We start from the raw sequence: 11,425 nt of genomic DNA, 5'->3' as shown, positions 1-11,425 counted from the left end.
AATATCACGATTTATACTCTAATCAAAAGACTAAAGGCCCTCTGGTCTATCCAGTCCCTTTCCTAAAAGGAAGCAAACTGCATCGTGGCATACCATGATATCACAAAGAACCTAACTCACATCCTTTATGACTCCCTGCTAAATTCCTGATACTACATCTGTGGTTCTCCTGATATACATAATACACAAAAATGCTTATTGTGACGGTTACTCACTCATGGAGTTTTCTTTCCCTTATTCGATGCACTGGGTAGCCTCTAGTTCATAGAGCCAACTCCCACATGAAAAATTAGTGGAGCCAGACATAGATAATCACACCGAGTCAACTTCCAGGAAAGATCATTCATCTCCGGAAACAAAGTCAATGCTACATACCATGTGCAAACTAGAAAGTAACTTGCTCAAGGAAGTCACTTGCGCAGGTGATCCATGTTAGAATTGATATCATACGTGGCGCATCTGCTTTTCAATGAACAAATTAACGATAGCACACTACTTCACAAGACATATTTCCCACAAAATGAGATTTTAATATGGATGTTTTAATGCAATACCCCTTGCTAACACTGTCTTCTCTATAAGGTCCACATACTCCATGTCTTTCTTCAGATTGACTCACTGACTTCATCTAAACAAGATCCCTGACCCAACTTATTTGATAAGTGTCCTCAACCAATTGCAAACAGGGTATTCTGTTCATCAATCCATACCCTCAATTCTCTTTAATACAGCTGGTGATTTGACTGCCAGAGAATGCATATAACTAGCTTCCCATTCAGATAAACTTCTGTAGCTTGTGCTTGGACATCAAACAGAAATATGTGATTAACCATTTTTATTCGAGCAATGTCCTGAAATCTCACAATATACAAGTTCTTAATTTCCTGTTGTGGACTAGCACTTAATTCATCAAATTGGTGCTCAGTCAATATGCTAGCATCTTTCAATAATCCGTGGAACGTGATTCTTCCACCAAGCTGGTAAAATGGCACGAAATAGACCCATACTTTATGCCTCGCCTATTCATACGATAAGTTGCTAGACTCTTCTATCCACTGCAGATTGGAAACCAAGTTTAATGAAAATCCCTATTCTCTTAACCTTGCGCAAATTATGTCCTTAAACACTACCAGTACGTCAAGTGGAACTAATGTCAAAAGGAAAATTTCAGTCTAGCCTCCCGATTCAGAACAACTTTTCAAAGTCATAAATTGATTATTTAATTAATGCATATGCTAAAATGTCTTAGAAGCATCCTCGATTAATCTAATCAACACAAGCAATAAATCAAATATACATGAAAATAGATGCTGGATTCCATGGATGCTTTCTTACAAGTAAATGCTTCCTTTGTGTGTCGTAGTCTAGGTCACGAGCATGGACAGATTCTAGTGAATTTGCTTTCCTGTCACCATATGAACTCCGTCAGCACACACTCCAGAAACTTGTAGAGTGTCCACAGGATGAGAAGATACTAAGCAAGCAAAACTCAAGCTAGCTCCATTTCAGTTTATTACCCTCGAAGTTACAATTAATTGGAAACAGGGGTACACCACCTGAAAATTTGCCCCGAGTGGCAAATGGTATGTTCATCTTAAAAAGAAATCAAAGCAAACACAATTACTTCCAGTTTAACTGGTTATTGCACTTTTATTCTTCTTTGGAAGAAAAATATGCAAAAAGAAAACGGCGAAAAGTGCAATGCACTTTTATTCTTCTTTGGAAGAAAAATATGCAAAGAAAAAAAAAGCGAAAAGTGATAAAGAAAACATCTAACTATGAATAGAGCACTTATGAATAGAGCACTTAACAGAACCAATACATGAACTGAACAAGGTTCATCAACCAACTGCAAATAGAAAAGGGGGTCACATCTCAACTTAGACGCTATGCATCAAATGTGGATAGGATGATGAAACCTACTGCATAGTCCGAAGATCCCAAAATTGGATTGATGATTCACAGGTTGCAGCGACAGTATTTACATCATGTGGATCCCATGCTCCACCAGAGAGGTAGTGCAGCATACCAGCAGACTCCTGTGAATGGACCTAGAATTTGAAACAAGACCTGAATAAGGATCAGCAAGTAAGGATACGAATTAAAAAGGACATATCACTCTTCATATTGTCCATTTCCCACAAATACTATTACAAGCACACTGCATCAATTGGTCTTTCACCTATCTCCACACAACCAAAAAAAAAGGATTATCCATTGTCATTTCAACATCAACTCGAACACTCATGTGAAAACCATATGAGACCCATGGAGCCAAATAAGATGTTTCTAGAACTCCTTGCAAAAAAGAGCTCAACGGTCTTTGTATGGGTACAAAACATTGTATCTACATCAAACAAAGTGACTCTGGACCATGTCAATATAATCATCCATTTACTTCTCTCCCCTATCTCCTCTACCGGTTGTCTTACATCACAGAATTAAAAGGCGATGGCAAAGGAACTATATTACTTATAAATATCTAAAGAACATATGGGAGAAGTATATAATCCATTTCATTCTTAAAGAAGTAGCCAGTAGAGAGGTTCCATTAGAATATACCCGAGCCGACTTCTTTGAACAATCTAAGTTCCATAAGAAGATGTTTTCCTCATCAATACTAATCAACTTGTCATGCCTTCCAGACGGCCACCAGAGAACACTGTTGCAGGCATTCCCCAAGTCAGCAAGCAAAGTAAAGTTTTCAAATGACAAAATAGGGAGACTATGCTAAAGAAGCCCACCAACTGATCTTGCGTGAATGCGCATCAAGTGAGGCAATTTTTTCCAAATGAGGAGAATTCAACTGTCCATATAACTCAGGAATCTGCCATACAGCAGCTCCATAAGATTCACCTTCAACAAGAGGAGGATTTTCAAAACACATTCCAACTAGTCCTTCAATCTTAGCTAATGTTATCATCCAACAAAATCAACCCATAAATAAGGGACGCTGTAGCTGAATGATGATTCATCAAAAGAATTAACAATTCATACGTAAACTTACTTAACGTGGATATAATTCACATTACACCACCTGACTGAAGAACTATTACATTAAAAATAATATATCGTCATAAACAGACTTCCTAGATCAAATTCATGAGAGAAGAAAACAATCGCCATTTAGTGATTTGCTCTAACCTTGGAAGCATTCATAGGTAAACAAGGGCGGAGAGGTTAACAAATTTAACGGGACGAAAACAAATGAAATTACAAACTCCGTCAATCTGTAGAATTGAATCGCATACAACAGAAAATGCAGTGACAGTGTTTCACAGAAATGATCGTCTACTCCAGAGGATTGAGCCTAACTAGCCGAAAACATCGACACTGAAGAGTAATAATCGCAGCTTAGCAGCGGACAATGCATGCAGTAGAACCCATATAAGCAATCAAATCATCGAGGCTCGGAAAACCAAATCAAACCGAAGAGCCGGCACATTTGACCGAGCGACCAACAGCATCATCAGGACACGCATTCGAGCAGATCATGGATCGATCAATCACCAGTGGAGAAAACAGTAGAGAAGATGCGCTGATCGAAGGGGCAGGAGGAGAGGTCCCAAATCTCGTTCGGGTGCGAGAACAAGCCCTCGCAAATCAGCTCCGTACCGCCCGACGAGAGCCTCAGCAGATGGACCTGACGGAGAACGCATCGATTATAGATTCGGCCAGATCGAAGCAAGCCCGCGGGCGAGCGAGAGAATTTGCGAACAAGTCGCGCGAGACGCACCTCGTTCTCTTCCTTGAGGCTGAGGGTTCCGGTGAGGAAGCTGGTGTGGTCGGTGTCGGCCTTCACGTCGGAGATGCACCTGGCCTGCGAAAAATCCGGCGGAGAATTCATCAGGACGAATGAACGGAATCAAGGATCGAGGAGGGAAACTTGGCGGGAGGGAGGGAGGGACGACTGGGGGGGTTTCGACGGAGGTTGGACCTGGTACTTGAGGCCATAGCCAACGCCCGACGATCCTCCCTGCATCGATGCGGTGAACTGTGATCGCCGATTGAGCTGAACTGGCTGAGCTGAATCGCGTTCTCTTGCTATTTTGCCGGTTGCTTAAACTCGCGAGCTCTCTCTCTCTCTCTCTCTCTCTCTCTCTCTCTCTCTCTCCGGTGCGACCTGGGAACTGCGACGAAATCGCTAATGGGCCTAAGGCCCAGCCCAACTAATGTGGGCCATGATTGGTAAATGGGCCTCAGGCCCAATTAGTGAGAGCTCAGGATATGAACTCTTCCTACGTCTTGCTACCCATGGAACTAGCATTTCCACCCCATGGTTATTAAGGGTGCGAATGATAACCATTCTGCTTCAGAAATTAAATTCTTGCCAGAAATTGATTTCTGGAGGAGAAATCTGTTTGGTAAAACATGACTAATTCTGCTCCAGAAATCTGTTTTGATTTGTTGATTTTTTTTGCACCTAAAAAATTTAAATTTTACTCAAAGTGGGTGGCCACATGTATTATAAGCAATTTCAAAAGTTTTGAAATTTTTGATTTTTTTAATTTTTTGGGCACTAAAAAAATTAAAATTTCACTCAAAGTGGGTGGCACGGGTATTCTAAGCCATTTTGTGAAGTTTTGAATTTTTTTATTTTTTTTTTATTTTTTTGGGCACATCAAAAAATTTAAATTTTACTCAAAGTGGGTAGCTACAGATATTCTAAGCCATTCTGTGAAATTTTGAAATTATTTATTTATTTTTTTTGGGCACTCAAAAAATTTAAATTTCACTCAAAGTGGGTGGCCACAGGTATTTTAAGCCATTTTGTGAAGTTTTAAAATTTTTATTTTTTTATTATTTTTATTTTTTTTGGGCACCTCAAAAAATTTAAATTTCACTTCAAAGTAGGTGGCCACAGGTATTTTAAGCCATTTTGTGAAGTTTTGAAATTTTTGATTTTTTTTGGCACCTCAAAAAATTTAAATTTCACTCAAAGTGGGTGGCCACATGTGTTTTAAGCTATTCTGTGAAGTTTTGAAAATTTTGATTTTGATTTTATTTTTTAAAAGAAAATTCACCAAATTTCATATTTTCCCAAAATCTGACTTTTTTTTTATTTTCTGGAAATTTTTATGAATTTTTCAATTTTTATGCATTTTCTGAAAAAAAAATTGTGAGAAAATAGGGAGAATGCATTCCGAAATCAAGAAGCTACAAAAAGTAGCTTCTCTTTTTCTTGCCAAAAACTCATTCCGGAATAAAAAATGCATTCTGGAATCAATAATGCATTCTGGAATCAAGTATTTTTAACAAACGCATTTTTATTCCAGAATGCAAAAATCGCTCCAGAATGCATTCCGGAAATTTTTTAACAAACGCCATTCTGTTCCGGAATGCATTCCGAAACAGAATTTTTATTCTGGAATGCATTCCATGCACACCCTAAGAGTACGTTTGGTAACCATTTTGTTCTCGAAAATAATTTCTGTTCAAAAATAATTTTTTTATTCCATTTTTAAAAATAATTTCTAAGTATTTGAAGGCGTTTGAAAACTACCCAAAATTTTTATTCCTGAAATAGAAAAAGAATAGAAATGTGTTTGGTAACTACACAAATTTTCTTTTTATTAATAATATTTTGAATTTTTTAATATTTTTTCCTTTTTTTTCCTTTTTTTTCTGTTTCCTTTTTTTCTTCTTCTCCTTCCTTGGCCCATGACCGGGTCACCGGCGAAGGCGAGGGTCGCCCTCGCCAGACCCTCACCCAGGCCGCGAGGGCGGCGATGAGGGTCCGACCCTCACCAGGCCGCAAGAGTCCAGCCCTCGCCCTTGCCCGCGAGAGTCCAACCCTCGCCGGCCACCTAACAGGAAAGAAGAAGAAAAAAATTTTCTTTTTCATTTCTGATTCTTGTTCCCAAAATCAAGAATCAACATTTTTTTTATTCTTAATTCTGTTCTAAAACTGATCTTGGGAACAAATTTGTGCCCGGGAATAAAAAATTTATCAAATGGATTTCTGTTCTTTTTTTGTTCTCGGGAACAAAAGAATAACATCAGGCACTGTTTGGATAGTTACCAAACAGGCCCTAACTAGATGCTCGCACGGATCCAAGGTCATGGACCATATATAATCATCATCGTCCACCCCGAGTCCGATCATGTACTTCACGCGAGACTCATACCGATCAACAATTTTGATGAACCCGATTCATATAAATCTAGGTCCCGACGAATATTTTCGCTGCAGAGACAAAGTTACAGAAGTAGGAAAGCAAGCGGAGCCTGGCAACATCAACCGAACCGATTCATTGCCATAACAATCTTCAAATGGCAATCTATTTAAAAGTTAGGAAGTCCAAGATTGAATCCTGGGCTTATAACTAGCACGAAGTGCGAATACATCAACATGAGCAAATAGTTCCATTTTGCAGCCTGCTTCCGTTAACAAAACTTCGATTTTTTTATTTTTTATTTTCTAAGTTATGATGGGCGATCTCAAAGCTTGGACTCGACACACCAGTCCATCATGTATCTTTTCCAGCTAATGTACCGACATGTATCGGAAAATAATCCCCATCGGTTTTTGTTAGTAAAATTGTTTTAATTACAATGAGGCATGATAGGCTCTCGCCTAGCATTAAGCATGATAAATGCTTGTTTACGGGTCGTCATTGTGTTTAGGAATCAATATTGTGAAAAGCATTTTCGCTTTATCTATCAAAGAGTTCGTACGGTCGGCTAATGACAATCGGCAATGTTCCGTGAGCTGGGGCTACCTGGCCATGATCACCGGCTTTTGGGGTCTAGCTCTTTCTTCTTAACCAAACGAAACCGTCAGAATTATCGACCATGTAGACTTCACTGATGATGAGACCCAGACGATAAACCGTCAAACCCGATGCAAATAAGTCTTTGCCCATATATTTTTTTTAAAGTCCGCCTATCATTTTTCTTTGTTCATTTATTTTGGTCCAACGCTTTTGGTCACTGCTCGAGTATAATTCAAAAGGCACCGTTCATGAATCTTGACGGGGTTATGAACAATCTAGGTGCGTCCTTCGTCACAGGCAGAAGATGGCTCATTCCATTGAAGTCAACACTCACTTTCCTCTCGGAAAGTCCCTCCTCCGCTCAATTATCAATACTTAAAAATAATTGAAAAGTCAACGGAGGCATGACAATTCGATAATACTATTTCCTCCACATAAACCCCCCCTAGATGTAACAGAAAACGAAGCAAGTTTTGTAGCAGGTTTTTTTCATTAAGAAAAAGAGAAGAAAATCAAGTTGGGGAACAAAATGAACTCAATGATAATTAACTGCAGATCACATTCGATGGTTTTCTTCTTCGGGGAAAGTCAAAGGGAACAAAACACGAGTCCTAGAAAATTCATACGAGAAATGCTCCCCGAGGTTGAATTTGCAAGGAAATGAATGAATTTTAAAGGCGGTTACGAGGAATGCTCAACTGATGCAGTGCTCAACTGATGCAGCTCCGTCGACAAAGGAGGAAAACCAAAAGCACATAATAATGCGAAAATTCATATAACCCTTTTTTTTTTCACTTCATTAAAGAATAATGAACTAACTTCGTTGACTAAAACCTTGTGAGATGTATTGATCTTGAGATCTGAACATGGCACCGTCATCTGCCTCCTTAACCAAACGAGAAGCGATGTTTGTATAGATAAACACCGCAAAGAATGCTCAAATTCCCACCGAAAAACACCATGCACATAATCACCCGAAGATCATCATTATCATCGTCGCCGTCGTCCCTCGATTCGCGTGTCCTCCTCATAATAACCGCGACTTCAGCGCTCTCTCTCCTCGTGCTTCTCCATCCAGACTCCTCCCTGCTCCTCCTCGCCCCTCGCAGCTCAAAGCCCCTCGTGAAGCCGAGGTTGCCACCGCCGCCATCGTCGAATGGCACAGCAGAGGCTCGGACAGAGCGGAAGGCCGAGTTGGATCAGTCGAGAATCGCAGTCTGCTTGGTGGGAGCAGCGCGGCGGTTCGAGCTGACCGGGCCGTCCATCGTGGAGCACCTACTCAAGGGGCATCCCAACTCGGATCTGTTCTTGCACAGCCCGTACGACAAGAACTCGTACAAGCTGCTGCTGCTGAAGGGGTCGCCGAGGATCGCCGCCGTCCGCATTTTCCGTCCCCAGCAGATTCGCGAGACCGAGTCGCAGGCCCGAGTTCTCACCGGACTCAACTCCCCCAGTGGCATTCAGGTCGGATGGTTTCGTTTTTCTTCCCCCACTAGCTCTTGCTTGTTTCTGTCTTGATTCTCTAATTGCACTTGTGCACCATTTGACTTTTAGACAAGTGATGGAGTTTTTTTTCTTTATTCTTTTTGCCATAGGCTAGTTGTACATATGGAGTTTGCTCGAAAAATAAAAGATAAAATACCTTTTTTGTCAGGTTAGCAGATGGTTGTTATATACTAATCCATTTAAACTAGTTAGTTAGCAGGCACGGCCATGTGTATATTTGTAAGTTGTGTGTTATTAATAACTCATTAATATGAGATGAGATGTTACAGAAAAAGATGAGATTTCGTAGAATTAATATAATAATCTTGTAAAAGAGTGTCATGCTTTATGAAGGTCTATGATTAATATACTTTGCAGAAAGAAAAAGGCTATGATGGTTGCCTGAGCATCTATAATAAAATGCAAATAATTTTTTAGTGAACAATAAGAGGCTATATCTAAATATGCTTGTTCGAGGGGGAAAATTGAATAAAATATAAGTGATCTAAGTTTTAATTAACCTGCAAAATAATATTTTTTTATTTGCATATTTTATTGCAAGTTTGAAATAAGTATTATTTTTTTGTAATATTAAAATAATGGGAGTTATTATTTCAGTTACTGTCCCAGCAACAGTTTAATGAATCGTGTTATTGATTAGTTATAATTTATTAAAATTATTTTATTGCCCAAACCAAGTGATTCTATTTATTCAGTCTAATTTTTTACTAGATTAAATAAAATTACTCACAAAAATTGAATTACGTTTTAGTCAACAACAGCATAAACATTTAGAGTGGCATTTGAATGTCTTAAGTTTTTTTCATTTCAACTTTTCTCTCTAACTATCTTGATTCCAAGCTAAATGAATTTGCCAACTAAGTAAGTCAACAGTAATGAGAGAGGCTATATTTGAAATTCAAAGAGTAATCACTTTAAGCGACTGATATTTATTTTTGCAAGTAAGATTTAATCAAGTAATGTAAGTTACAGATTCAAATTATAGACAATATAACTATTATATGGGGCATAACATTTTAAAAATAAATGCTTTTTCAAAAATTCATGTTGCATTTTTTTTACTAACGAGATAAGCTAATCATCACTTAAAGATATTTTTATTTATTTCTTCGAATTTAAACTCAAATATTTAGGTTAATAAAACCTGTATAAGTTGAATCAGTAGATTAAATTTTACAAACATTTTCACTCAATTGCAGGGCCTTCTTCAATACTTCAACTTGGTCGAAGGTTGTCTCAACATGATCCGAGCCTACCAAACCCAGAACAACTTCACCTACGACTGGATAGTCCGAACCCGAGTGGACGGGTTCTGGACCGCCCCGTTGGGCCCCGAGAACTTCGTGCCGGGCACATACGTGGTCCCGCAGGGCTCCAACTACGGCGGCCTCAACGACCGGCTCGGCGTGGGCGACCTCGCCACGTCGATCGCCGCCCTCTCCCGCCTCTCCCTGATCCCGCGGCTCGACGCGGCCGGGCTCCGCCAGCTCAACTCGGAGGCCGCGTTCCGGGCCCAGCTCCGGGCCCAGCGCGTGCCCCACGTGGCGAGGCGCGTGCCCTTCTGCGTCGTCACGGACCGCCGCTACGCGTTCCCCCCGACCCGCTACGGCGTGCCGGTGGCCGCGACGTCGAGCCGGGGACCGCTCAGCGGGGCCAAGTGCAGGCCGTGCACGGCGGCGTGGCGCGGGTGATGCGGCCGATGTACAGGTGGTGGAGCTGGACCGACTGGGAGGACGGGAGCCTCCAGCTGTGCGACGCGCGCGGCGCGTGGGAGGAGGGGTGGGAGGGGACGTTCGACGGGGTGGCGGGGGAGGAGGCGGCGCGTGGGAGGAGGAGGATCGGGGGCCTGAGGCTGGAGGACTGCGTGAGCGAATTCGAGGACTTGAAGGGCCGGACTGCAAATTGGGACGCGCCTCCCGCGAAGGAAATATGTAGTCTGGGCCTGGCGAGGGGATAGTATATAGTCCAACGAAAAATCACATCCTTTTGATGTATTTTTTGGTCACCGAAAATTACATTTTTCGACGTTTATTTATTTTCCCGCATTAAAAAGGGAAAATAAAATAAAAATAAAATCATATAAGAAACTCATGAAAAAGTTGTACATGCTTAGGAGTCCCTGACCCAAAAAATGCAAGACCAAGCGAAACATTCATAAGGAACCGGAAATCTCTGCGACCAAATCGGAATTACTGAATGTAAGACTGGCCGGTGATGTCGAGGTCCCGGTCCCCGGTCGAGGGGGGCGGCCTGTGCTTGGGCTGGACCGGCGGCCCGACCGGCCCGTCGGCGCTCTGCGTGTCGCTGGCCGGCGGCCGCTCCTGCTGCTGCTGGCCCTGTCGATCGTCCGTGCCGTACATCCCGCCGCCGTAAGCGTCGTGGGTCAGCGGCTTCAGGGGCGTCATGTGCGGCGGCCCGCTCCGGCTCTCCTGCTCCTGCTCCGGCTCCGGCTCCTGCTCCTGCTCCGTCCTCTGCATCTCCCGTAGATCCTCCATTTTGGCTTCGGTTTCTCGGATTATTGATGAATGGCGTATGCGTGTAATTGGGACTTGCACCGTAGAAGCCCCAACTTTATACGTCCGAAGGCTGTACTGACACGTGTGTGCTGTTGCTGATGTGACGGGGCTACTTTGCTGCCACGTGCCACTTTGACGACCGCGTCCGAGCTTCGCGAGCGGGCATGTACACCGAACGCCTTATGTTTATCGCATAAAATATTTTCTCGAGTTTCGGACTGGCGACTCGGCTTGATCTTCATTTATTTTACACGTTCATTTCTATTTCTTTTTCTCTGCACTTTTCCAAATAGAGTTTTTCAATATGGGTTCGAAATCTAAAAAGGGAAATTGACATTAACGGATTTTGAACTTTAATAACAGTAATATTGTTTTAGGACTTTATATTTGTTTAATGGGGTCCACAAAATATGGGTAATGTTCAATTTAGTTTCTAAACTGCATGAATTTATTCAATGATGTCCTCATGTTAATTCGAGTTAATGAAATCCGTTGACGTCATTTCTAATTCATTAAGTTTGAATGGTTGTCAAGAAAAAAAAACGCGTTAATCTTCTACCGTAAGATATTCATCTCAAATCAGGAAAAGAAATTTTCATGTGAAATATTTGAAGCCCCTATTTTTATTTCCTTTTCTAAAGTAGATGGACATGCTCACTCGTCATTTTAAAAAATTCAACTCAACGT

General features: G+C 41.4%; 2 protein-coding genes and 1 pseudogene across 3 annotated transcripts; 1 reads left to right on the top strand and 2 right to left on the bottom strand.

The window, feature by feature from the left end:
* Positions 1 to 1,248: 1,248 nt before the first annotated feature.
* LOC130137205 (WD repeat-containing protein DWA2-like) lies at positions 1,249 to 4,094 on the bottom strand. Of its 2 annotated transcripts, XM_056307992.1 has the most exons (7): positions 3,938 to 4,094; positions 3,737 to 3,820; positions 3,511 to 3,643; positions 2,745 to 2,856; positions 2,563 to 2,662; positions 1,924 to 2,051; positions 1,249 to 1,405 (listed from the first exon to the last, which is right to left on the bottom strand). In XM_056307992.1, the coding sequence occupies exons 1-7, from the start codon at positions 3,980 to 3,982 to the stop codon at positions 1,288 to 1,290; spliced, it is 720 nt and encodes a 239-aa protein (XP_056163967.1). In that variant the 5' UTR covers positions 3,983 to 4,094; the 3' UTR covers positions 1,249 to 1,287. The 2 variants fall into 2 exon arrangements, with proteins under 2 accessions (XP_056163967.1, XP_056163968.1); XM_056307993.1 differs by lacking the exon at positions 1,249 to 1,405 and having other exon boundaries at positions 1,923 to 2,070.
* Positions 4,095 to 7,360: 3,266 nt separating this feature from the next.
* Positions 7,361 to 10,179, top strand: LOC115668168 (uncharacterized; annotated as a pseudogene).
* A 104-nt stretch (positions 10,180 to 10,283) lies between these two features.
* On the bottom strand, positions 10,284 to 10,771 carry LOC115667209 (uncharacterized). The gene has a single exon (XM_030588823.2). The coding sequence runs from the start codon at positions 10,715 to 10,717 to the stop codon at positions 10,412 to 10,414; it is 306 nt and encodes a 101-aa protein (XP_030444683.2). The 5' UTR covers positions 10,718 to 10,771; the 3' UTR covers positions 10,284 to 10,411.
* Between the last annotated feature and the right edge of the window lie 654 nt (positions 10,772 to 11,425).

This window comes from Syzygium oleosum, unplaced genomic scaffold, assembly GCF_021117445.2.
Source record: "Syzygium oleosum isolate NSW1041296 unplaced genomic scaffold, Sole_v2.1 Sole_v2.64, whole genome shotgun sequence".
Classification (NCBI taxonomy): domain Eukaryota; kingdom Viridiplantae; phylum Streptophyta; class Magnoliopsida; order Myrtales; family Myrtaceae; genus Syzygium; species Syzygium oleosum.
This window is presented reverse-complemented; position numbering and strand designations above follow the sequence as displayed.

What these genes read in the sequence shown, in the direction of transcription:
- LOC130137205 (XM_056307992.1), bottom strand. Translation starts at nt 3,982, where the DNA reads ATGCAGGGAGGATCGTCGGGCGTTGGCTATGGCCTCAAGTACCAG. An exon ending in GCTATGGCCTCAAGTACCAG is followed by an intron (nt 3,821 to 3,937) that starts GTCCAACCTCCG and finishes GATTTTTCGCAG; the next exon opens with GCCAGGTGCATCTCCGACGT. An exon ending in CTCTACTGTTTTCTCCACTG is followed by an intron (nt 2,857 to 3,510) that starts GTGATTGATCGA and finishes CTCTTGTTGAAG; the next exon opens with GTGAATCTTATGGAGCTGCT.
- LOC115667209 (XM_030588823.2), bottom strand. Translation starts at nt 10,717, where the DNA reads ATGGAGGATCTACGGGAGATGCAGAGGACGGAGCAGGAGCAGGAGCCG.